Source organism: Coregonus lavaretus (assembly GCF_964263955.1).
Source record: "Coregonus lavaretus genome assembly, contig: SUPER_36_unloc_1, whole genome shotgun sequence".
NCBI lineage: Eukaryota > Metazoa > Chordata > Actinopteri > Salmoniformes > Salmonidae > Coregonus > Coregonus lavaretus.
The window spans coordinates 1,531,772-1,558,119 of record NW_028167175.1 but is presented as its reverse complement, the minus strand read 5'-3'; the positions used below and the strand labels follow the sequence as shown (position 1 = coordinate 1,558,119).

Genomic DNA, 26,348 nt, shown 5'->3' with positions numbered 1-26,348 from the left:
GCTTCCTACCTACAGGGTGGAGGTCCTTAGCTTCCTACCTACAGGGTGGAGGCCCTTAGCTTCCTACCTACAGGGTGGAGGTCCTTAGCTTCCTACCTACAGGATGGAGGCCCTTAGCTTCCTACCTACAGGGTGGAGGCCCTTAGCTTCCTACCTACAGGGTGGAGGTCCTTAGCTTCCTACCTACAGGGTGGAGGTCCTTAGCTTCCTACCTACAGGGTGGAGGCCCTTAGCTTCCTACCTACAGGGTGGAGGTCCTTAGCTTCCTACCTACAGGGTGGAGGTCCTTAGCTTCCTACCTACAGGGTGGAGGTCCTTAGCTTCCTACCTACAGGGTGGAGGTCCTTAGCTTCCTACCTACAGGGTGGAGGTCCTTAGCTTCCTACCTACAGGGTACAGGTCCTTAGCTTCCTACCTACAGGGTGCAGGTCCTTAGCTTCCTACCTACAGGATGGAGGCCCTTAGCTTCCTACCTACAGGGTACAGGTCCTTAGCTTCCTACCTACAGGGTGGAGGTCCTTAGCTTCCTACCTACAGGGTGGAGGTCCTTAGCTTCCTACCTACAGGGTGGAGGTCCTTAGCTTCCTACCTACAGGGTGGAGGTCCTTAGCTTCCTACCTACAGGGTGGAGGTCCTTAGCTTCCTACCTACAGGGTACAGGTCCTTAGCTTCCTACCTACAGGGTGGAGGTCCTTAGCTTCCTACCTACAGGGTGGAGGTCCTTAGCTTCCTACCTACAGGGTGGAGGTCCTTAGCTTCCTACCTACAGGGTGCAGGTCCTTAGCTTCCTACCTACAGGGTGCAGGTCCTTAGCTTCTTAACCACAGGGTACAGATGTCTCTGAAATATACAGTAAACTCACCACCATACAAGTTAAGAATTATCAGTGAATAGGCTTCCACCCACAGAAAGACAATGAAAGAAAGAAAAATATATCACATACGGTATACTACTGAGTGACTCAGTACAGTAGATATCACATTCGGTATACTACTGAGTGACAGAGTACAGTAGATATCACATACGGTATACCCCAACAAAAAAAATTACGCACGCATGACTGTAAGTCTCTTTGGATAGAAGTGTCTGCTAAATGGCATAATATTTATATTATTAAAATCATACTTGTTGACTTTTGCTACCCAGTAATATTGTTGAATATGATGACACAAATCATGAGACTAACGCACCCTGCATGCATTCCGTTCTCTCACGAGGGCCGGTCCCAAATGGCACCCTATTCCCTATATAGTGCACTGCTTATGTAGCCCTGGTCAAAAGTAGTGCACTATATAAGGAATAGGGTGCAACTGATGACACAGACCGACGCTCGTCAGAGCTTTTAAAAAAAGGAATGGTAAATCTATTTTTGAAACAGTGCTGTGTAATTTACTTTATTTCAAGATGGCAATTTCATATCCCCCTATGATTTCAAGGCTGAAGTAATGTGGCCTGGATGTTTTCTGAAACCCCAGAGAATGTTGCTGGCCACACTGTGCTGTCAGCACCATGAGGACATCGGACAACATTTCATGTCAGAACGAGGAGCTAACAAAACCAAACTAAACCAGATTTGCAGAGTCGGCTTTCCATTCAATCCAATACGACCTTATTTATCTCCTCAGTGGCAATTAAAGAAGGAAAGTCAGTTTACAACGTCAACATCCTCCACATGTAAATACCAGATTGGCAGAACAGCCTCACTAGACTCTCAATGCTTTGCATCTGTTCACATCATTGAGAGACACCTTGATAGGAGTTGTTTACATTTACATTTAAGTCATTTAGCAGACACTCTTATCCAGAGCGACTTACAGTTAGTTAGTGAATACATATTTTTTTATACTGGCCCCCCGTGGGAATCAAACCCACAACCCTGGCGTTGCAAACGCCATGCTCTATCAACTGAGCTACATCCCTGCCGGCCATTCCCTCCCCTACCCTGGACGACGCTGGGCCAATTGTGCGCCGCCCATGAGTCTCCCGGTCGCGGCCGGCTGCGACAGAGCCTGGATTCAAACCAGGATCTCTAGTGGCACAGTTAGCACTGCGATGCAGTGCCTTAGACCACTGCGCCACTCAGGAGTACAGTTGTTGTCAACTTGGTATGCCTCCCAGCATGCCCTGCGTTCTCAGGAGTAAGGAGGACTACCTAAAGATAGCATAGTGGTGATGTAATGAGCCCAGATGAGCAGGAAAAAGGGGAGGCCAGACACCATCTATCCATTGGCAACCACCACTCCTCACTGTGTTCCCAGAAGGCCCACCACTCCTCACTGTGTTCCCAGAAGGCCCACCACTCCTCATTGTGTTCCCAGAAGGCCAATGCTGGCTTCAGGTGACGGACTAGTTAGTGCACTAATGTTGTGTCCACCAGGTCATCCTTCATTCTAAAACACAGATGGGTGGGTTTCAATACTTGGAAGTGTGTAGGTTCAGTATGCATACATTTACAAATAGCCATGTCATGGTAATCGTTCATTTGCATCGTGCATTGTGAGGTATGCCAACATGACATTCTGCCATCTGAAAGGATAAACATCAGACAGAGATCCTTCCACTCACCACATGGTATAGCATGGGATCTCCATTTCCCTAGATATCATTCACATGTTGTTGACAGAGATCCTTCCACTCACCACATGGTATAGCATGGGATCTCCATTTCCCTAGATATCATTCACATGTTGTTGACAGAGATCCTTCCACTCAACACATGGTATAGCATGGGATCTCCATTTCCCTAGATATCATTCACATGTTGTTGACAGGGAGCCTTCCACTCACCACATGGTATAGCATGGGATCTCAATTTCCCTAGATATCATTCACATGTTGTTGACAGAGACAGACACAGCAGCATTTCTGCAACTTGCTCCCATCACATTAAAAAACTGAAAGACATGTCAGAATGATCCCTGTGAAGGTGCATCGTCTCTCCCTGAGGTAGTACTGTACTGGTAATACAAGAGAAACAGATCATTAAAGTATTGCCAGTACCTGTGTCCTGCTGCTGAACACCATCCAGGGGGTGGAAGTATTTTGAAGATTGAGAATAAAAACAGGACAACAGTCTCTGTCCCCGTCAGACTGACATCCTTCCCAGTCCCCTCCGCTCTGCTCTCTGTCTGTGGCTGTTGAGGCTAGCTTCAGTCCGTCCGGTGGTTGACGGCGTCTGTCTGTTAAGGTCTGTTCAGGCTGGCTGGCTGGTTCCAGTACTACGCCAAGCGGTCTCGCATTATTAACGCCTCCTTATAAAGAAATGGGATGAGTCAATGACAGGGCTCTTCACTCAGTCAGGAAGGAGGCAGGGCAGAGGACTGGCAGGCAGACAGCTAACTCACTGCCGAGAGAGAGAGAGAGACGAGTCGCGACGACTAAAGAACGGCACACAGCTCAGGAACAGACAGATTGGTGACAGGGTGTGTGTGTGTTTGAAGAGGCTGTGGGGGAGGACCCTGAGGCTGTGGGGGAGGACCCTGAGGCTGTGGGGGAGGACCCTGAGGCTGTGGGGGAGGACCCTGAGGCTGTGTGGGAGGACCCTGAGGCTGTGGGGGAGGACCCTGAGGCTGTGGGGGAGGACCCTGAGGCTGTGGGGGAGGACCCTGAGGCTGTGTGGGAGGACCCTGAGGCTGTGGGGGAGGACCCTGAGGCTGTGGGGGAGGACCCTGAGGCTGTGGGGGAGGACCCTGAGGCTGTGGGGGAGGACCCTGAGTGCCTTACTACCCATCAGCCGGTTCACCATCTAATCACCAGCTTGGTCTCCTGGCAACAGCACGCCTCCTACACGACGACAAACAGACAGCACAGAGCCTCCAAGCAGGCTCAAACACAGCAACTGAACTTAAAATACTTCTGTGGTAAAAAGTCACCCTCAAATGGTACAAAGAGAACACGCACACTGCAATCTATGTTCCCATCATTGCTCATCAGTCACAACGTTTCCAAAAGTCACCCTCACCATTACTGTATACAGCAGAACTACACAGACACACACACACACACACACACACACACACACACACACACACACACACACACACACACACACACACACACACACACACACACACACACACACACACACACACACACACACACACACACACACACACACACACACACACACACACACACAGCACCCTAGGGAGATAGGTAATCACAGCACCCAGCTGAGAGGTAAACAGCACGTTGTTGCCATCACGTAATGTAGCGCGACATACTAATTACTTCATTCATTAGCAATTAACGTATGATGCTATTTCATCTCAGAGGGTAAATAGACTTACAGCTGAGATAATAGGAGCAGGCTTAGCAGATCTGCTGCAGGTTGAGCTGTATGCAGAGGGGTGTGTGTGTGTGTGTGTGTGTGTGTGTGTGTGTTCTGACTGGAGGGTGTAGAGGATGTGGTGGTAGTAGGAACCAAACGTGTCATCTACTCCTCCTGGCCTCACACACACACACACACACACACACACACACACACACACACACACACACACACACACACACACACACACACACACACACACACACACACACACACACACACACACACACACACACACACACACACACACACACACACACACACACACACACACACACACACACACACACACACACACACACACACACACACACACACACACACACAGCACTGAGGTGGATGAGCAGGAAGCGTAGCTCAATGTAGAAAGGATCTGTGATGACTTCAAATCAAATATTTGTCACGTGCGCCGAATAAAACAGATATAGACTTTACCGTGAAATGCTTACTTACAAGCCCTTTCCCAACAAATCAGAGTTAAAAAGCAAGAGAAATTTGTATTTTTTACTAAAGGAAATAGTAACACAATAAAATAACAATAATGAGGCTACACTGGGGGAAAAAAGTATTTAGTCAGCCACCAATTGTGCAAGTTCTCCCACTTAAAAAGATGAGAGAGGCCTGTAATTTTCATCATAGGTACACGTCAACTATGACAGACAAATTGAGAAAATAATTTCCAGAAAATCACATTGTAGGATTTTTAATGAATTTATTTGCATATTATGGTGGAAAATAAGTATTTGGTCAATAACAAAAGTTTCTCAATACTTTGTTATATACCCTTTGTTGGCAATGACACAGGTCAAACGTTTTCTGTAAGTCTTCACAAGGTTTTCACACACTGTTGCTGGTATTTTGGCCCATTCCTCAATGCAGATCTCCTCTAGAGCAGTGATGTTTTGGGGCTGTCGCTGGGCAACACGGACTTTCAACTCCCTCCAAAGATTTTCTATGGGGTTGAGATCTGGAGACTGGCTAGGCCACTCCAGGACCTTGAAATGCTTCTTACGAAGCCACTCCTTCGATGCCCAGGCGGTGTGTTTGGGATCATTGTCATGCTGAAAGACCCAGCCACGTTTCATCTTCAATGCCCTTGCTGATGGAAGGAGGTTTTCACTCAAAATCTCACGATACATGGCCCCATTCATTCTTTCCTTTACACGGATCAGTCGTCCTGGTCCCTTTGCAGAAAAACAGCCCCAAAGCATGATGTTTCCACCCCCATGCTTCACAGTAGGTATGGTGTTCTTTGGATGCAACTCAGCATTCTTTGTCCTCCAAACACGACGAGTTGAGTTTTTACCAAAAAGTTACATTTTGGTTTCATCTGACCATGTGACATTCTCCCAATCCTCTTCTGGATCATCCAAATGCACTCTAGCAAACTTCAGACGGGCCTGGACATGTACTGGCTTAAGCAGGGGGACACGTCTGGCACTGCAGGATTTGAGTCCCTGGCGGCGTAGTGTGTTACTGATGTTAGGCTTTGTTACTTTGGTCCCAGCTCTCTGCAGGTCATTCACTAGGTCCCCCCGTGTGGTTCTGGGATTTTTGCTCACCGTTCTTGTGATCATTTTGACCCCACGGGGTGAGATCTTGCGTGGAGCCCCAGATCGAGGGAGATTATCAGTGGTCTTGTATGTCTTCCATTTCCTAATAATTGCTCCCACAGTTGATTTCTTCAAACCAAGCTGCTTACCTATTGCAGATTCAGTCTTCCCAGCCTGGTGCAGGTCTACAATTTTGTTTGTTTCCGGTGTCCTTTGACAGCTCTTTGGTCTTGGCCATAGTGGAGTTTGGAGTGTGACTGTTTGAGGTTGTGGACAAGTGTCTTTTATACTGATAACAAGTTCAAACAGGTGCCATTAATACAGGTAACGAGTGGAGGACAGAGGAGCCTCTTAAAGAAGAAGTTACAGGTCTGTGAGAGCCAGAAATCTTGCTTGTTTGTAGGTGACCAAATACTTATTTTCCACCATCATTTGCAAATAAATTCATTAAAAATCCTACAATGTGATTTTCTGGAGAAATTTTTTCTCAATTTGTCTGTCATAGTTGACGTGTACCTATGATGAAAATTACAGGCCTCTCTCATCCTTTTAAGTGGGAGAACTTGCACAATTGGTGGCTGACTAAATACTTTTTTCCCCCACTATATATAAAAAGGAGTACCAGTACCCCTGTAGTATTATAATAATGAGACTATATACAAGGAGTACCAGTACCCCGTAGTATTATAATAATGAGACTATATACAAGGAGTACCGGTACCGAGTCAATGTGCAGGGGTACGAGGTAGTTGAAGTAATTGAGGTAATATGTACATGTAGGTGACTAGTCAATCAGGATAGATCATAAACAGAGTAGCAGCCAGCAGCGTATGTGGAGAGTGTGAAAGAGTTTGAAAGTGTGTCTATGTGTGAGTGTGGCGTCAATATGCATGCATGTGTGTGTGTGTTGGTGTGTTGGAGTGTTGGAGGGTCAGTGTAGTGTGTGAGCATGTGGGGAGCCAGTGCAAGAAAGTCAGTGCAAATAAATAGTCAGGGTAGCCATTTGATTAACTGTTCAGCAGCCTTATGGCTTGGGGGGTAGAAGCTGTTAAGGAGCCTTTTGGTCCCAGACTTGGTGCTCCAGTACCGCTTGCCGTGCGGTAGCAGAGAGAACAGTCTATGACTTGGGTGACTGGAGTCTTTTGACCATTTTTAGGGCCTTCCTCTGACACCGACTGGTATAGAGGTCCTGGATGGCAGGGAGTTCGACTCCAGTGATGTACTGGGCCGTACACACTACCCTCTGTAGCGCCTTGCGGTCGGATGCAGAGCAGTTGCCATACCAGGCGGTGATGCAGCCAGTCAAGATGCTCTCAATGGTGCAGCTGTAGAACTTTTTGAGGATCTGAGGGCCCGTACGAAATCTTTTCAACCTCCTCCCTATATGTTGTCTCGTCGTTGTCGGTGATCAGGCTTACCACCGTCGTGTCGTCTGCAATCTTAATGATGGTGTTGGAGTCATGTGCGGCCACGCAGTCATGGGTGAGTACAGGAGTGTTTACTGTTGAGTGTTTACATCATGATATGAACATTACATTGAGTGCTGCTTTACTGTCACACCGGTTCCTTTCTTCTTCCTTCTCCTCCTCCTGTTGCTGGGGGCTACAGGCCAAGGCTCTGATCTGCTGCTGGAGGCTACAGGCCAAGGCTCTGATCTGCTGCTGGAGGCTACAGGCCAAGGCTCTGATCTGCTGCTGGAGGCTACAGGCCAAGGCTCTGATCTGCTGCTGCTGCTGGAGGCTCCAGGCCAAGGCTCTGATCTGTTGCTGCTGCTGGAGGCTACAGGCCAAGGCTCTGATCTGCTGCTGGAGGCTACAGGCCAAGGCTCTGATCTGCTGCTGCTGCTGCTGGAGGCTACAGGCCAAGGCTCTGATCTGTTGCTGGAGACTACAGGCCAAGGCTCTGATCTGTTGCTGGAGGCTACAGGCCAAGGGCCAATCTGCTGCTGGAGGCTACAGGCCAAGGGCCAATCTGCTGCTGGAGGCTACAGGCCAAGGGCCAATCTGCTGCTGGAGGCTACAGGCCAAGGCTCTGATCTGCTGCTGCTGCTGGAGGCTACAGGCCAGGGGCCAATCTGCTGCTGGAGGCTACAGGCCAGGGGCCAATCTGCTGCTGGAGGCTACAGGCCAAGGCTCTGATCTGCTGCTGGAGGCTACAGGCCAAGGGCCAATCTGCTGCTGGAGGCTACAGGCCAAGGGCCAATCTGCTGCTGGAGGCTACAGGCCAAGGCTCTGATCTGCTGCTGCTGCTGGAGGCTACAGGCCAAGGGCCAATCTGCTGCTGGAGGCTACAGGCCAAGGCTCTGATCTGCTGCTGCTGGAGGCTACAGGCCAAGGCTCTGATCTGCTGCTGGAGGCTACAGGCCAAGGCTCTGATCTGCTGCTGCTGCTGGAGGCTACAGGCCAAGGCTCTGATCAGTTGCTGCTGGAGGCTACAGGCCAAGGCTCTGATCTGCTGCTGCTGGAGGCTACAGGCCAAGGCTCTGATCAGTTGCTGCTGGAGGCTACAGGCCAAGGCTCTGATCTGCTGCTGGAGGCTACAGGCCAAGGCTCTGATCTGCTGCTGCTGCTGGAGGCTACAGGCCAAGGTTCAATCTGCTGCTGGAGGCTACAGGCCAAGGGCCAATCTGCTGCTGGAGGCTACAGGCCAAGGGCCAATCTGCTGCTGCTGCTGGAGGCTCCAGGCCAAGGCTCTGATCTGCTGCTGCTGGAGGCTACAGGCCAAGGCTCTGATCTGCTGCTGCTGGAGGCTACAGGCCAAGGCTCTGATCAGTTGCTGCTGGAGGCTACAGGCCAAGGCTGTGATCTGTTGCTGCTGCTGGAGGCTACAGGCCAAGGCTCTGATCTGCTGCTGCTGCTGGAGGCTACAGGCCAAGGCTCTGATCTGCTGCTGCTGCTGGAGGCTACAGGCCAAGGCTCTGATCTGTTGCTGGAGACTACAGGCCAAGGCTCTGATCTGTTGCTGGAGGCTACAGGCCAAGGACCAATCTGCTGCTGGAGGCTACAGGCCAAGGGCCAATCTGCTGCTGGAGGCTACAGGCCAAGGGCCAATCTGCTGCTGGAGGCTACAGGCCAAGGCTCTGATCTGCTGCTGCTGCTGGAGGCTACAGGCCAAGGCTCTGATCTGCTGCTGGAGGCTACAGGCCAAGGGCCAATCTGCTGCTGGAGGCTACAGGCCAAGGGCCAATCTGCTGCTGGAGGCAACAGGCCAAGGCTCTGATCTGCTGCTGCTGCTGGAGGCTACAGGCCAAGGGCCAATCTGCTGCTGGAGGCTACAGGCCAAGGGCCAATCTGCTGCTGGAGGCTACAGGCCAAGGCTCTGATCTGCTGCTGCTGGAGGCTACAGGCCAAGGCTCTGATCTGCTGCTGGAGGCTACAGGCCAAGGCTCTGATCTGTTGCTGCTGCTGGAGGCTACAGGCCAAGGCTCTGATCAGTTGCTGCTGGAGGCTACAGGCCAAGGCTCTGATCTGCTGCTGCTGGAGGCTACAGGCCAAGGCTCTGATCAGTTGCTGCTGGAGGCTACAGGCCAAGGCTCTGATCTGCTGCTGCTGCTGGAGGCTACAGGCCAAGGCTCTGATCTGCTGCTGGAGGCTACAGGCCAAGGCTCTGATCTGCTGCTGCTGCTGGAGGCTACAGGCCAAGGCTCTGATCTGCTGCTGCTGGAGGCCACAGGCCAAGGCTCTGATCAGTTGCTGCTGGAGGCTACAGGCCAAGGCTCTGATCAGTTGCTGCTGGAGGCCACAGGCCAAGGCTGTGATGTTCTTGCAATACCATCATGAATGAGAAACAACGTCTTTCTGGAGAATGTGAACCACCATATCTTGTAGAAGTTGAATACTGAGACTGAGTATTTCATTTAAAAGCAGTGGAAGAGGCATTTCTCCAGTATTCGTCCTCTGCAGTCATTATCCATTTTTTTTATGAATTCAAAGCGTACTTCCTTCAGCCTGAAATTTGGCATCATCTGTTTTAACACATCTTCATGTGTTATAACTTTTAGTGAGATAATGAAAATAAGGCTAGACTCAAATGTTTCCAGATCATTTTTACATGTTTCCTAAAATAGAGAATCAAATAGTTTGGTGGTCCATGTTATCACCATTGTAAAACAATAGGGGATATCAGAGAGGAAATGCTTCGTTTTCAGATGATTTCAAAATCACCTACTTTAAGCAACATTTAATTTGAATGCTTAATATGGTGTGTGTGTTGTTTTATGGTGTGTGTGTGTGTGTGTGTGTGTTCTACAGTTCATCGGAAGAATAATCGCATGTGGAAAATGTCTGACCCCCCTGCAATTAATATTTGTTTTAATCTGGCCCCCAAAAGAATATAGCTGAATAACCCTGCCCTAGTGTGTACTAACACTTTATATTAATATGCTGTTATACCGAGGTAGTAACACTGTCATTACATTAATAACTACCTTTATTAACATGTTGTTACACAGTTATTTTAATGACTGTTCTCATTAAACTCTGAAGCGCTCATGGAAAGGGGACTCGGTACACTGAGGCCTGCAAACCAAGACTGCCTCCGATATCCATTTCTCTACAGAAGAGAAAAGTAGCAGGAGTAGAAGTGAGAAGTGAGAGAATGGATGAGCACATGTTCCATGACGGGACAGAGCAGCATTCTCTCCACGAAGCGAAGCCGTTTTACCAGTCAAAACCAGACAGATCAGGGTAATGTCACCTGTCTAAGTTCTGACATCCTGCCCTGGCCAATATCCCCCATGTCACAACATCCTTCTATAATTTAACACAATGACTCCCTCCCTCCATCTCTCCCTTCCTCCTTCCTTTTTCCACACAGGGACTCTCAGTTCATTCTCCCCAGTGGCACAGCACTGACACCTGTGTTTATAGTGTACTCTTGTCTACAACCTAGACAGAACTATGCAAAGACCCCTCCTCCAGACTAGAACATAAATAAAGTTCCGGACAGGGAGAAGGCTGACAGAGCACAAGGTTCTGCTTCACAGCCCCAAAGTAGAACAGAAGATCAATACACGTAGAGTGTTTTGATTTAAAAATCTGGGATAGAATAGAGCAGAGCAGAGCTGTTTATATCCATATCAATCCATGGCTCTGGAATAGATGGAGGGCAACACGCTGAGAATACAACTATGAATTAAATAAAATAGAAAATAGACAGGGTGAGCGAGTCAGACACCAGACTGGCAGGATGTCTCTAGTGTAATGTCCCCTGAGACAAAGAGGTTGGAAATAAAACATGTTCTAAGTATGTCAGATAATGTAGACTAGAACATTAAAAACACTCAATCTCTAATCATCCACTCAAAGCTAGTGTTGCGCCACCTAGTGGCAAAACAACCATTGGCACTAACTTGGCTTGGACATAAAAACATAAATTCCAAAATGCTTGAGGAATTGATGAGGGTAGATAAATGAGTGAAGATATTAGGGCTGAGGCCATTTAGTCGACTGGTCGATTGTTTTGGTCGAACGAGATTTCTTTAAAATCGACCAGTCGTATATTGTATTATTTTTTTCATGAGACCTGTCTGATTCGCTCGTGTCTCAGTGGACTAATCCATTGCGGAGGCATGGCACAGTCCATCACTCTAAGACATGTGATACTTAAATGGTATATGGTTATATTATGTAAAAAATAATGGTGCAAAACCAATAAATCCAATATTATTTTATAACAAATGCGCTTTCTCCCTCATTGGATACGGTCTCTGAAACATAATCTTTAGTGTGCCGTAGAATTGGCGCCTTTCCCCATGTTGCTATGTGCATAATAGCAACGTTAACCAGCACATTAGGATTGAGAACAATGCGGCGGGGGCAGTAGCAGAGATGAGGAAACGGCCCTTGCCTTAAGCCTAATTGTCTAAGAAAATTGAGGAGAGAGGAAACCAACTTAATTAGGTCTATAATCAATAGCCTAACTGTTAAGGCTTTTTTTAGCAGCCTTGTATAACCACCATCGAGCTGTAGGCCTAAGAGTGCGTCCTGTTTAGTCTTAATACCTTAACTTACTTAGGCCTACAGTGCCTTTGGAAAGTATTCAGACCCCTTGACTTTTTCCACATTTTGTTACGTTACAGCCTTATTCTAAAATTGATTAAATTGTTTTTTCCCCCCTCATCAATCTACACACAATACCCCATAATGACAAAGAAAAAATATGTTTTAGACATTTTTGCTAATTTATTAAAAATAAAAAAACAGAAATATCACATTTACATAAGTATTCAGACCCTTTACTCAATACTTTGTTTAAGCACCTTTGGCCGTGATTACAGCCTTGAGTCTTCTTGGGTATGACGCTACAAGCTTGGCACACCTGTATTTGGGGAGTTTCTCCCCATTCTTCTCTGCAGATCCTCTCAAGCTCTGTCAGGTTGGATGGGGAGCGTTGCTGCACAGCTATTTTCAGGTCTCTCCAGAGATGTTTAATCGGGTTCAAGTCTGGGCTCTGGCTGGGCCACTCAAGGACATTCAGAGACTTGTCCCGAAGCCACTCCTGCGATGTGTTGGCTGTGTGCTTAGGGTCGTTGTCCTGTTGGAAGGTGAACCTTCGCCCCAGTCTGAGGTCCTGAGTGCTCTGGAGCAGGTTTTCATCAAGGATCTCTCTGTACTTTGCTTCGTTCATCTTTCCCTCGATCCTGACTAGTCTCCCAGTCCCTGCCGCTGAAAAACATCCCCACAGCATGATGCTGCCACCACCACGCTTCACCGTAGGGATGGTGCCAGGTTTCCTCCAGACGTGATGCTTGGCTTTCAGGCCAGTTCAATCTTGGTTTCATCAGACCAGAGAATCCTGTTTCTCATGGTCTGAGAGTCTTTAGGTGCCTTTAGGTGCCAAGCGGGCTGTCATGTGCCTTTTACTAAGGAGTGGCTTCCGTCTGGCCACTCTACCATAAAGGCCTGATTGGTGGACTGCTGCAGAGATGGTTGTCCTTCGGGAAGGTTCTCCCATCTCCACAGAGGAACTCTAGAGCTCTGTCAGAGTGACCATCGGGTTTTTCGTCCAACTCCCTGACCAAGTCCCTTCTCCCTCGAATGATCTAGGAAGTCTTGGTCGTTCCAAACTTCTTCCATTTAAGATCAATTGAGGCCACTGTGTTCTTGGGGACCTTCGATGCTGCATAAATGTTTTGGTACCCTTCCCAAGATCTTAGCCTTGACACAATCCTGTCTCGGAGCTCTTCGGACAATTCCTTCGACCTCATTGCTTGATTTTTGCTCTGACATGCACTGTCAACTGTGGAACCTTATATAGACAGGTGTGTGCCTTTCCAAATCATGTCCAATCAATTGAATTTACCACAGGTGGACTCCAATTAAGTTGTAGAAACATCTCAAGGATGATCAATGGAAACAGGATACACTTGAGCTCAATTTCGAGTCTCATAGCAAAGGGTCTGAATACTTATGTAAATAAGGTATTTCTGTTTTTTATTTTTAATAGATTTGCAAAGATTTCTAAAAACCTGTTTTTGCATTGTCATTATGGGGTATTGTGTGTAGATTACTGAAGATTATTATTTTTTAATTGAATTTTAGAAAAAGGCTGTAACGTAACAAAATGTGGAAAACGTCAAGGGGTCTGAATACTTTCCGAAGGCACTGTATATTTCAATATATAGGCTACTGTATCAATCATTCATTCATGCCATCACACAGCATACGAGACATTCATGCTTTGAAATGCAATCAAGCATTTTAGTTTTAAAATGTAATAACAAAAGGGAGCTTTGAATAATTTGCCTAAACAATAATTAAACTGCAATTCACGAATGCATGCAACTGTTTATAGTCTGCTCTAATAAAGGCTTTATATATTTATTGTTTTCCGTTAGACTCTATGGTAAACGCATTTATTTAGTGTTGTTCCAAAATGGCCAGAAAAAATTATAATATTGTAATCTAACAGCAACTGTTTGGCACACATAATACACAACGCTTGCGCCTATACCCTCCTTTTTCTTGATCTCCAGTAGTTTCCAAAACTAAGTCAAATGTCTTCCACAGATCTGACTTCCCCTTTCCCTCCTGAGCAACCAGTAAACATTCGCCCACTTCGAGTTTCTATTTCACGTCCTCCACATCCATTTTGCTGTCACGTGTTACTGTGTTCGGAGTTTGTTATAACCAGTTTATTGATGTGATTATGATAGGTCAGGTCCTATTGGTCACACGCATGCGATGCTTACATGTTTCACGTAAAGAGAGCAAAGGTTGAGGGAATAGAGAATGTTTTTCCAAATTAGGGATTTCGGAAACATAACTTTTCAGTCACTTGCTGTGCTGGTGGTGCCTTTTGGCTGCAGTAGTGTCACGTTCGTTCAAGGACGGGTCAGACCAAGGCGCAGCGTGAAATGCGTACATGTTTATTAAACTGATAAACACACGACAAAACAATAAACAAACGAAACGTGAAGTCCTAAGGTGGAACACACAACAAACCTATACACGGAACAATATCCCACAACTAATGCATGCCAACAGGCTGCCTAATTATGATCCCCAATCAGAGACAATGAGCGACAGCTGTCTCTGATTGGGAATCATACTTAGGCAGCCTGTTGGCATGCGTTAGTTGTGGGATATTGTTCCGTGTATAGGTTTGTTGTGTGTTCCACCTTAGGACTTCACGTTTCGTTTGTTTATTGTTTTGTCGTGTGTTTATCAGTTTAATAAACACGTACGCATTTCACGCTGCACCTTGGTCTGACCCGTCCTTGAACGAACGTGACAGAAGATCCCACCAAACACGGACCAAGCAGCGTGCCCAGGAGGACCGAACACCCTGGACACAGGTGGGGAAGATTTGGTCGTGGGAGGAGATATTTGCGGGAAAAGGACCCTGGGCGAAGAAGGAAGCCCAGGCAGGAGAGGAGCAACGGCAACACAGAAGCCGGCCGAGGAGGAAGGCCAAGAAGCAGCCCCAATAAAAAAAATGTGGGGGGCTAAAGGGGTGGTCAGGGAGCGAGAGAGAAGAGCCCCGACCACTGCACCCGGTGGGTTTCCAGATTGATTCCCTACGACCATGGGAAGAAGAGTGGGAACAGTATTATACTGAGGAGTCAGAGGATGACGACGACGATGAGTTTCTGTTCCCTAACTCGTGGGGGCTCCCGGAGGAGTCCTCACTGGAGGAGAAGTGCCGAGAGAGAGAAGGATCGGATCTGCAGGGTAAGAGAGGAGGCCACCATATTACGGGGGCTGATAGATAGAATAGAGCGGGAGAGATCCATTCAAGAGGAGGCACTGCAGGAGGCTCGTAGGGAGAAGGAGGAAGTAGAGGCACGGAGAGAGGAGCTTGTTAGGCAGCATAAGGAGCGGGGGTTAATAAAGGAACCTAGGTATGCAGAGATACGCACTGTATCGCCAGTGCGCATGCACAGCCCAGTGCGTTCTGTGCCAGCGCCCCGCACGTGTCGTGCGAAAGTGGGCAGCCAGCCAGGACGGGTTGCGCCAGCTCTCCGCTCCAGACCTCCAGTCCGCCTCCACAGTCCGGCCCGGCCCGTTCCTGCTCTCCGCACCAAGCCAGTGGTGCGTGTTCCCAGTCCGGCCCGGCCCGTTCCTCGCACCAGGCCAGTGGTGCGTGTTCCCAGTCCGGCCCGGCCCGTTCCTGCTCCTCGCACCAGGCCAGTGGTGCGTGTTCCCAGTCCGGCCCGGTCCGTTCCTGCTCCTCGCACCAGGCCAGTGGTGCGTGTCCCCAGTCCGGCCCATTCCAGCTCCCCGCACCAAGCCAGTGATGCGTGTCGCCAGTCCAGTCCGGCCCGGCCCGTTCCTGCTCCCCGCACCAAGCCAGTGGTGCGTGTCGCCAGTCCGGCCCAGCCCGTTCCTGCTCCTCGCACCAAGCCAGTGGTGCGTGTCGCCAGTCCAGTCCGGCCCGTACCTGCTCCCCGCACCAAGCCAGTGGTGCGTGTCGCTAGTCCAGTCGGCCCGGCCCGTAACTGCTCCCCGCACCAAGCCAGTGGTGCGTGTCGCCAGTCCAGTCCGGCCCGGCCCGGCCCGTACCTGCTCCCCGCACCAAGCCAGTGGTGCGTGTCGCCAGTCCGGCCCGGCCCGTACCTGCTCCCCGCACCAAGCCAGTGGTGCGTGTCGCCAGTCCGGCCCAGCCCGTTCCTGCTCCTTGGTGCGTGTCGCCAGTCCGGCCCGGCCCGTTCCTGCTCCTCGCACCAAGCCAGTGGTGCGTGTTCCTAGTCCGGTCCGGCCCGTGCCTGCTCCTCGCACCAGACCAGTGGTGCGTGTGTCCAGTCCGGCACGGCCCGTGCCCGTTCCAGCTGCTCCACTCCGGAGCCAGAGCAGTCCACTCCACCGGTGCCTGATCCAGCTCCGGTCAGCTGCTCCACTCCGGAGCCAGAGCAGTCCGCTCCACCGGTGCATGATCCAGCTCCGGTCAGCTGCTCCACTCCGGAGCCAGAGCAGTCCGCTCCACCGGTGTCTAGTCCAGCTCCGGTCAGCGGTTCCAGTCCAGACGCAGACGTCAGCCCCTCTCCAGGTTCGGGGTCTCCCACACCAGGGTCCAGACAGGGCTTGGAGTATCGTGGGAGGAAGGAGAGGGGAAGCAGCGCGCTGAGGTCCAGACCAGACCAGGGGTGCAATAGGGAGGCGGGGAGTATGTGGTCGTCACGCCCGGAGCCGGATCCGCCTCCGAGGCGGAATGCCCATACGGCCCCTACCCTGTTATGTAAAGGTCTCCAGGCTTAAAAATCCTTCTTTAACCGGTCTCCTCCACTTCAACTTAACTAAGGCGACGTCAATAATGGATCATAGCTTTCACCTGGTCAGTCTATGTCATGGAAAGAGTAGGTGTTCCTAATGTTTTGTGCACTCAGTGTATTGGGCATAGGGTGTCATTAGGGATGCAGCCTGGAGAATAGTCTCTTGATTACCAACAAGAGCCCTGTAGTAGTTGGTCAGGTCCAACTCGGCTTGCCTTTTGTTTTGTCTGGGGCGGCAGGTAGCTTAGTGGTTAAGAGCGTTGTGCCAGTAACCGAAAGGTCGCTGGTTCTAATCCCCGAGCCGACTAGGTGAAAAATCTGCCAATGTGCCCTTGAGCAAGGCACTTAACCCTAATTGCTCTGGATAAGAGCATCTGCTAAATTACTAAAATGTAAATGTAGAGCTGGACAGCTTGTAGTCCTAAAACCTGGATATGAGTAACCTCTGATTCGTTCAGCCATCCCTATGGGGAAAGAAAAGGGTTTTGGAATAAACGCTGAAATTAAAGTTGAGGTTAACACAGGTTTAGGAGATTTTATACGTTTTGTTCTATGAGATAATATCAGTCAGTTAACATGACCTTTATGAATTATCAAGCCTTCATGTGCTTTATGTGCTTTTAGTGCTTTTTATTACATTCATTTTTATAAATTCACTAAAAGTGACGTTTGCTGATGAGGATTATTTCATAGAACAAAATGTATAAAATCTCCTAAACCTGCGTTTACCACAGACCTTATGTTCGGCGTTAATCCAAAAACGCCATTCATTTTCCCAAAGGCTTTGTCCAACGAACCATGGCGGAGTTAGTGCCTACAAAAAGACGCCATTTCTATTTCTCTCTATGTGGATCCTTTATTTTGGATTGAGGCAAGGGGGGGAGCCAACAACAGTTTCGATATGTTCTCATGGCTTGATTGATCTTCATATTTGAGTTTGACAAGATTAAAAATGTATATGTATAGACTAGTTTCTGTGTATATGCAGAGTAACGGACATGAAGCAAGATCTTGCTTTATTTGACGTGCCTAATTGGAGAGCTTGGCAAATCACTGTATTAGGTTTAAATGGGGGTTTTAAAAGGACATCAAACGTAAAGGACATTTAATTACCGTCCAAATCACTGCTCGATTTGCAAAAACTTAAGTCTACCTAACTAATAGCGGATCGATCGAAAAATACTGAACTGTTGTATTTGTAGTACAGTAACGGACCTAAGAGGTGTGAAACACCTGAACAGGTCAACTGAAAGTGTAAATGCGCCAATAATCATTTAGTCTACCAAAGAGTTATCATTTGAATATTACACACCTATTAGCCAATGAACATCGGCCCCATCGGTAGCACATGAATTCCACCCTCCATGGGAAATGAATGATAGATTGGCACTTCAAACAAGTTTACTTGAACAATTTAAACAATTTCACGGCTGCATCAAACATGACTGGTTCGACATACAATAGCCTATCGCTGGAGACTGGAGGAGGCATGGAGGTGGGTCAAGACAAGCCAACCACATGCCACTAACTGCAACTTTATACCACATTTGATTTTGTTTGATGCAATGTTGCAACGTAGTCATGCACTGACCGCGCATACCGACATCATCACACACACTTCACATTAGGCTAACATATCCACATAAACACAAACTAGCATACCGACGATTTTCACAGTTTAGCCTACCAATGTGCGCGTGGACACGGGAAATGAAAGAGGAGAACCGTAAAATGTACTCACCATTTCACTCGGAAGAAACGTGTCTTCTCCAGAAATTACTCATTAGTCGGATGTTTAAATAAACCAAGGAACAGTGATGTAAAGCAGCGGTTTGTGATTTATTTAGGGATAGTTTCTTCCACGTACTTGTCTTTACCTATACGGCCCTTTCTTGCAGATTTTCAGAGGAAAGGATTTCCACTATCTGAATAAAAGAAGGGGAGGAGCATGCGCACTAAGTGGAAGGGTTTTTGTCCATTGAGCGTTCCATCCACTGTTCCTTTCACTCGGAGACGCAGAGCGCAATATTTCTAATAGTCTATAATAAAACTCCAAAAGGCAGCACATCACTGAAAACATATAATTTGATTTGTCCACACAGGCCTATTGATATCATGTTATTTATGGTATTACAATAACATTGCCCCTCGAGCCTATTAAAAGTCCACTTGCCTAAACTGAAGAGAAAGAGAAATGACCTAATGTTTTTCCTTTTAGATCATAATGAATAAGATTATATAGACAGATCCTAGATCCGCACTCCTAACTGTGAGATGCTTTGTGGATACACCCCAGATATACTATGAAAAACATATGTGAGAAAGTCTATATAGGCTTATGTCCATAGAATTCGTAATCTATTGTCATAACCAGCTAGCTCTTCGTTACAGAGAGCAGAATGTACAGGTTTATCAAACTAAAACCCTTAACCCTAATCTATAGCCCAACTGATTGATTGGAATGAATATATTTCATATGGAAAGTGAACGTAGCTGAAGGCTAATAAAGAAGGTGACTTTTTAAATAACTATTGATGAGAAAGGTGGTCCTCTGTGGTCCTCTGTGGTCCTCTGTATCTCAGCTGGTAGAGCACGGCGCTTGTAACGCCAAGGTAGTGGGTTCGATCCCCGGGACCACCCATACACAAAAAAAAAACCGCATGACTGTAAGTCGCTTTGGATAAAAGCTTCTGCTAAATGGCATATTATTTTTATTATTATTATAAAGGTGCTATAGGGAGTTTGTGCTCACTGGTCGTTCTAAATACACGTCACCCAGTCATTGGCTTGGGCAACTCATTAACAAGTCAATGGATGATGACCTGTCTTGTCACAAGCCTTGAAGACGCATGTCAATTTCCTTTAATGTTCGCGGCTACTTGTTAAATATGCATGGGAGTGGGATAGGTATAAAAGCCAAGCTTATCTCAACCCAGAGAGGAATCTGTCATCCAATTTGACTCAACCAGCATGCATTCTTTAGGCGCTCTAGGTGTAGCGCTTCATGCCTCTCTGCTCATACTGCTGGCTCAAGGAATTCACAAATCTAGAGATGGAGTTTATCACGGCATATCACGACGTTTTGCTGTAGACCACCGTTCACCTGGATACCATCACCTGGCACCGACGTATATGATGCACCTTTACCGGAATTACAAATCAAATCTCACTCGGCCTATAGATGTAATGGAGCAGACCACCGCAAAACAAGCAGACACAGTCAAGAGTGTGATGGCAAAAAGTAAGATTTTTTTTTTAAAGTATACCTTCAGCCAATAGGCATATTTATTCATTCGTTTAGTTGGGCATATAGGCTACATTCTTGAAATATAGCCTATGCTGCCTGCCTGAATTTAGTGTAACAGGTGATAATAATATAACATATTCTGTTCAGAGCCTTTTATAATAGTGTGTGGCCTATTGCCTAGCCTACTCCAAGCCTAGTAAATTAAACTTTGTTTTGAGCAATTTTATTGCATTATTTTCATTCTTCAAAAAAAGTTAGATCATTTTCTTGCCATGGTTGCGCACCACAGTGGCTGTCAAATCCCTGCGCCAGACGATCTCAAAGCGCTCCAATCCACATTCATTTGCCGGCTGAATAACCGTACAAGGATCAGCGTGTGAAAAGGCTGGTTTTCAGCCTAATTCTCAAAGCAAACCTCTTTTTTCTTTAAATGGGGCGATGTTGATTAGAAATGTTGCCAGACATCCCTATTCAAATCGTTTGTTAACTCAAATCAACAAGTCCCCCAAGTCCCCTCAGTTCTTTTCACACTTCCCTTGATTAGATTAGAGTGGTGGCCTAGACCCACATCTCGGGCCAGGGCGGGATTTTAACAACATGTAGCCTACATGTTCCACGGACCGCTCCGCCGGTGGCTCGGCTCCCCAACACCACTGAATCTAATTTAACATCACTGCTAGGTGTCATAGTTGTTACCTATTTGTTTGAATGGAGGATATGCGGAAGCCGAGCTAAGGACGTGTTAAATGATTGGTTTCGATCCGGTGTTTACTTTGAGTGGATTAGGCCTAGCCTCGTCCTCCTGCCGTTGTCCCTTAATCTTCATACTTTTTATTTCCCCAGCCATCAGATCAGACTTAGTGTTCGAAACTGACTGAGCAAAACAGACCCATCTCATCTAGGCTAAACGAATGTAGATGTTTTGGTACAGTACCTTTAATCAACAAATAGATTATCAATAGCAACGTTACAATTACATTGGGACAATAGTACAATAGTGTTTAATCTTCTTGATGAATTTTGTACCACACCTCAATGCCTTGTTCTTCTTTGCATCACAATTCATGTCCTAATTCACACATGTTGATGTTGACCCCAGCCGATGGTAGATTAATCCACAAACTAGTTGCCTAGTTGCATTGAAGTAAAGTTTCTATTTGTAAACATGCTCAAACATGCTTTGCCTAGTTCTAAAATGGTATTTCTTTAAAAATATTAAAACAATATTGTTTTTAGAATACAAGCATGATTCATTCTGACTACTTAGATGTAAACCAGAACCAATATGCTAAATACTCTGCCTGAATTGCTGTCCAGGATTGAATAGAACATGTGTATTCCTCCTAAATTAACAGTTTATTCATGAGCTCTATGGTTGTTTAAGAGCTCTTTTTTATAAGTATAAATGTATTATAATCTCTTTTACCCTTAGTTGACCATTAAAGGGTTTGAAAAAGATGGGTGATATAAAAACAAATCTTTTGATTATATAACTACTTAACGTTGTATGGTGGTTCAGATGGATAACTGGGATGTATGCTTGTCTAAAGACGTATATGTGAGTACATAGTTGACGTGAGAGACCAGACCAGATGATAATGTTCAAAGAAGAACTAGTCAGTGCAAATTCTGAACAATCTGTTTTTTCTTCTTCTTCACAATAGGTTTGTCTCACAGACACCGACGCTGGACTGCAACCTTTGACCTAACCACCTTATTGGCCGACGACCAGATCCAAGCTGCAGAGCTCAGGTTCAGGTTTCCCCGAGCGACGAGGGCTTCCAACATTACCGTGGAGATCTACCATCACCACGACTACCCGTGCAGGCAGACACAGGGGATCTGCCAGGAACACCAGCTGGTGGGATATCTCTCTGTCTCCTCTGTGATCACCTCCTCTCAGCACTGGAAGGTTTACAACCTCACTGGTCCACTGTTGAACTGGCTCGGCCAGAAACAGGTCTCCAGGAGCTCAAGGAAGAGGAGATCACCAAACAAGACAAAGAGAGATGTGTTCTTCCCCAACCCTGTCCAGTTGGCTGGGTCTGAAACACAGCAGAACCCTGTCCAGTTGGCTGGATCTAAAACACAGCAGAACCCTGTCCAGTTGGCTGGGTCTAGAACACAGCAGAACCCTGTCCAGTTGGCTGGATCTAAAACACAGCAGAACCCTGTCCAGTTGGCTGGGTCTAGAACACAGCAGAACCCTGTCCAGTTGGCTGGGTCTAGAACACAGCAGAGTCAGCGTGTGAGCGACAGAGCCTTGCTGGTTGTCTTCTCTCATACAGGGTCAGAGGAGGGCTGCCGGGCCAAGGCTAGCCTCCTCCACACAGCCGAACAGTCCAAGTTCCTGTCCACCACCGAGCCCAAGAAGGTCCGCAGGCCGAAGAGACACAGGACAAAAAGGGGCCACTCAGGCCAGAGGGATCCACCGGCCATGAGAGGTCCAGAGGTGTCCAGCAGAAACAATGAGATTGACCCGTCGCTCTGTCGAAGAGTTGATATGCATGTAGACTTCAATCAGATAGGCTGGGGGTCCTGGATCGTCTTCCCAAAGAAGTATAATGCCTATCGATGTGAGGGGATCTGTCCAAGTCCTCTGGGAGAAGACTTGAACCCAACAAATCATGCTTACATGCAGGTAAGTTTCAATGTGTTTCTACGGGATTTTCCAAAACGTGTCAAATAATATACTGTTTTCAAATGTATATTTACATTTACGTCATTTAGCAGACGCTCTTATCCAGAGCGACTTACAAATTGTGCATTCAACTTACAGTGAGGGAAAAAAGTATTTGATCCCCTGCTGATTTTGTACGTTTGCCCACTGACAAAGACATAATCAGTCTATAATTTTATTTTATTTGAACAGTGAGAGACAGAATAATAACAAAAAAAATCCAGAAAAACGCATGTAAAAAATGTTATAAATTGATTTGCATTTTAATGAGGGAAATAAGTATTTGACCCCTCTGCAAAACATGACTTAGTACTTGGTGGCAAAACCCTTGTTGGCAATCACAGAGGTCAGACGTTTCTTGTAGTTGGCCACCAGGTTTGCACACATCTCAGGAGGGATTTTGTTCCACTCCTCTTTGCAGATCTTCTCCAAGTCATTAAGGTTTCGAGGCTGACGTTTGGCAACTCGGTTTCGAGGCTGACGTTTGGCAACTCGAACCTTCAGCTCCCTCCACAGATTTTCTATGGGATTAAGGTCTGGAGACTGGCTAGGCCACTCCAGGACCTTAATGTGCTTCTTCTTGAGCCACTCCTTTGTTGCCTTGGCCGTGTGTTTTGGGTCATTGTCATGCTGGAATACCCATCCACGACCCATTTTCAATGCCCTGGCTGAGGGAAGGAGGTTCTCACACAAGATTTGACGGTACATGGCCCCGTCCATCGTCCCTTTGATGCGGTGAAGTTGTCCTGTCCGCTTAGCAGAAAAACACCCCCAAAGCAATAATGTTTCCACCTCCATGTTTGACGGTGGGGGTGGTGTTCTTGGGGTCATAGGCAGCATTCCTCCTCCTCAAAACACGGCGAGTTGAGTTGATGCCAAAGAGCTCAATTTTGGTCTCATCTGACCACAACACTTTCACCCAGATCTCCTCTGAATCGTTCAGATGTTCATTGGCAAAATACAGATGGCCCTGTATATGTGCTTTCTTGAGCAGGGGGACCTTGCGGGCGCTGCAGGATTTCAGTCCTTGACGGCGTAGTGTATTACCAATTGTTTTCTTGGTGACTATGGTCCCAGCTGCCTTGAGATCATTGACAAGATCCTCCTGTGTAGTTCTGGGCTGATTCCTCACCGTTCTCATGATCATTGCAACTCCACAAGGTGAGATCTTGCATGGAGCCCCAGGCCAAGGGAGATTGACAGTTCTTTTGTGTTTCTTCCATTTGCGAATAATCGTACCAACTGTTGTCACCTTCTCACCAAGCTGCTTGGCGATGGTCTTGTAGCCCATTCCAGCCTTGTGTAAGTCTACAATCTTGTCCCTGACATCCTTGGAGAGCTCTTTGGTCTTGGCCATGGTGGAGAGTTTGGAATCTGATTGATTGATTGCTTCTGTGGACAGGTGTCTTTTATACAGGTAACAAACTGAGATTAGGAGCACTCCCTTTAAGAGTGTGCTAATCTCAGTTTGTTACCTGTATAAAAGACACCTGGGAGCCAGAAATCTTTCTGATTGAGAGGGGGTCAAATACATATTTCCCTCATTAAAATGCAAATCAATTTATCAATTTTTTTACATGCGTTTTTCTGGATTTTTTTGTTGTTATTCTGTCTCTCACTGTTCAAATAAATCTTCCGTTAAAATTATAGACTGATCATTTCTTTGTCAGTGGGCAAACGTACAAAATCAGCAGGGGATCAAATACTTTTTTCCCTCACTGTAAGATAGCCAGTGGGACAAGCACTTAATTTTTTATGGGGGGGTGGGGGAGGGGTAGAAGGATTACTTTTATACTATTGCAGGTATTCCTTAAAGAGGTAGGGTTTCAAGTGTCTCCGGAAGGTGGTCAGTGACTCCGCTGTCCTGGTGTCGTGGGGGAGCTTGTTCCACCATTGGGGTGCCAGAGCAGCGAAAAGCAGCGAATAGCTTAACTGTACAAAGCTCATTGATTATTTGACCATTTCTAGATACTATGGCAATGCTTCATACCTATTTGAAGTTGTTTGGACATTTTTGCTCACAGATTGCGTCTTGTCTCTTTTTTCCTCCAGAGTCTACTAAAACACTACCAGCCTGAGCGGCTTCCCTCTGCGTGTTGCGCCCCCACCAAGACGAGTCCTCTGAGCATGCTGTATTATGAGAATGGAGAAATGCTGCTTCGCCATCACGAGGACATGACTGTGGATGAATGTGGCTGCCTGTAGCCCCGTCACAGGCTTTTACCTTTACCTTCAGTAAAGAAACGATGTGAGCAAAGCCTGGGCGTCTTCTCACGACTGCTTGAGAAGGGACTAGGCTACCGCTCATCTCCTTTTGGACACACAACTGAGGGTTCCGGAACATTAGAGTGGAATTTCACTGACAGAACTGATATCCAAGAGTCTGTATCAGATGGTTGAAAACAATAAGAAAACACTTTGTGTAAGCTCTTTGATTATTGTGACTTGTGCACTCCTCAAGCGGTATGGCAGATGTCCTGTATGTTTTGAAAGCCTGTATATGTACAGGATGGATTTTCTCTCCGAATGTGACTGCTGTGGATTTTAGGAATCAGTAAGAAGACCTGCCATTTCATTAGAAGTCATAGGAAATGGTGATGTTGTTCACTATTCAAGCACTATTTACACTATAGTAGACACCTACTGGGTGTAACGGAACAGGTACATTATATTTATTGTAAATAATACTAAAATAAAGTTTGGGTATTTATGTTAATTTATTGCTCTCTCTGTTTTAGGAGGATTTCATAATTAATACAGTCGTCGTCAAACGTTTTGAGAATGACACAAATACTAATTTTCACAAAGTCTGCTGCCTCAGTTTTGATGATGGAAATTTGCATATACTCCAGAATGTCATGAAGAGTGATCAGAGTGATCAGAATTGCAAAGTCCCTATTTGCCATGAAAATGAACATAATCTCCAAAAAACATTTCCACTGCATTTCAGCCCTGCCACAAAAGGACCAGCTGCCATCATGTCAGTGATTCTCTCGTTAACACAGGTGAGAGTGTTGACGAGGACAAGGCTGGAGATCACTCTGTCATGCTGATTGAGTTAAGGAAACACGTGCCGTCATCATTGCTTTGCACAAAACAAAAAAGGCTTCACAGGCAAGGATATTGCTGCTAGTAAGATTGCACCTAAATCAACCATTTATAGGATCGTCAAGAACTTCAAGGAGAGAGGTTCAATTGTTGTGAAGAAGGCATCAGGGCACCCAAGAAAGTCCAGCAAGCGCCAGGACCGTCTCCTAAAGTTGATTCAGCTGCGGGATCGGGGCACCACCAGTGCAGAGCTTGCTCAGGAATGGCAGCAGGCAGGTGTGAGTGCATCTGCATGCACAGTGAGGCGAAGATTTTTGGAGGATGGCCTGGTGTCAAGAAGGGCAGCAAAGAAGCCACTTCTCTCCAGGAAAAACATCAGGGACAGACTGATATTCTGCAAAGGGTACAGGGATTGGACTGCTGAGGACTGGGGTAAAGTCATTTTCTCTGATGAATCCTCTTTCCGATTGTTTGGGGCATCCGGAAAACACCTTGTCCGGAGAAGACAAGGTGAGCGCTATCATCAGTCCTGTGTCATGCCAACAGTAAAGCATCCTGAGACCATTCATGTGTGGGGTTGCTTCTCAGCCAAGGGAGTGGGCTCACTCACAATTATGCCTAAGAACACAGCCATGAATAAAGAATGCCTTTTGCAGCATGATGGAGCACCTTGCCATAAGGCAAAAGTGATAACTAAGTGGCTCGGGGAACAAAACATCGACATTTTGGGTCCATGGCCAGGAAACTCCCCAGACCTTAATCCCATTGAGAACTTGTGG

At 47.0% G+C, this 26,348-nt stretch overlaps 3 protein-coding genes across 3 annotated transcripts in view; 1 reads left to right on the top strand and 2 right to left on the bottom strand.

Annotated features, from left to right (window-relative positions):
• Window positions 1-3,428, bottom strand: part of pald1a (phosphatase domain containing paladin 1a) — a 333,284-nt gene extending 329,856 nt beyond the window's left edge. Inside the window, exon 1 of the mRNA XM_084189079.1 lies at window positions 3,001-3,428. The gene's annotated coding sequence lies outside the window, so the exon portion shown is untranslated. The remainder of the gene's footprint in view (window positions 1-3,000) is intronic.
• Window positions 1-26,348, bottom strand: part of LOC311111085 (dnaJ homolog subfamily B member 12-like) — a 248,254-nt gene that overhangs the window by 8,333 nt on the left and 213,573 nt on the right. The gene's annotated exons all lie outside the window — the stretch shown is intronic.
• On the top strand, window positions 19,565-24,726 carry ndr2 (nodal-related 2; the record flags this gene model as incomplete). The annotated part of the gene is made up of 3 exons (XM_084189065.1): window positions 19,565-19,835; window positions 21,506-22,482; window positions 24,574-24,726. The coding sequence occupies 3 exons, from the start codon at window positions 19,565-19,567 to the stop codon at window positions 24,724-24,726; spliced, it is 1,401 nt and encodes a 466-aa protein (XP_084045191.1).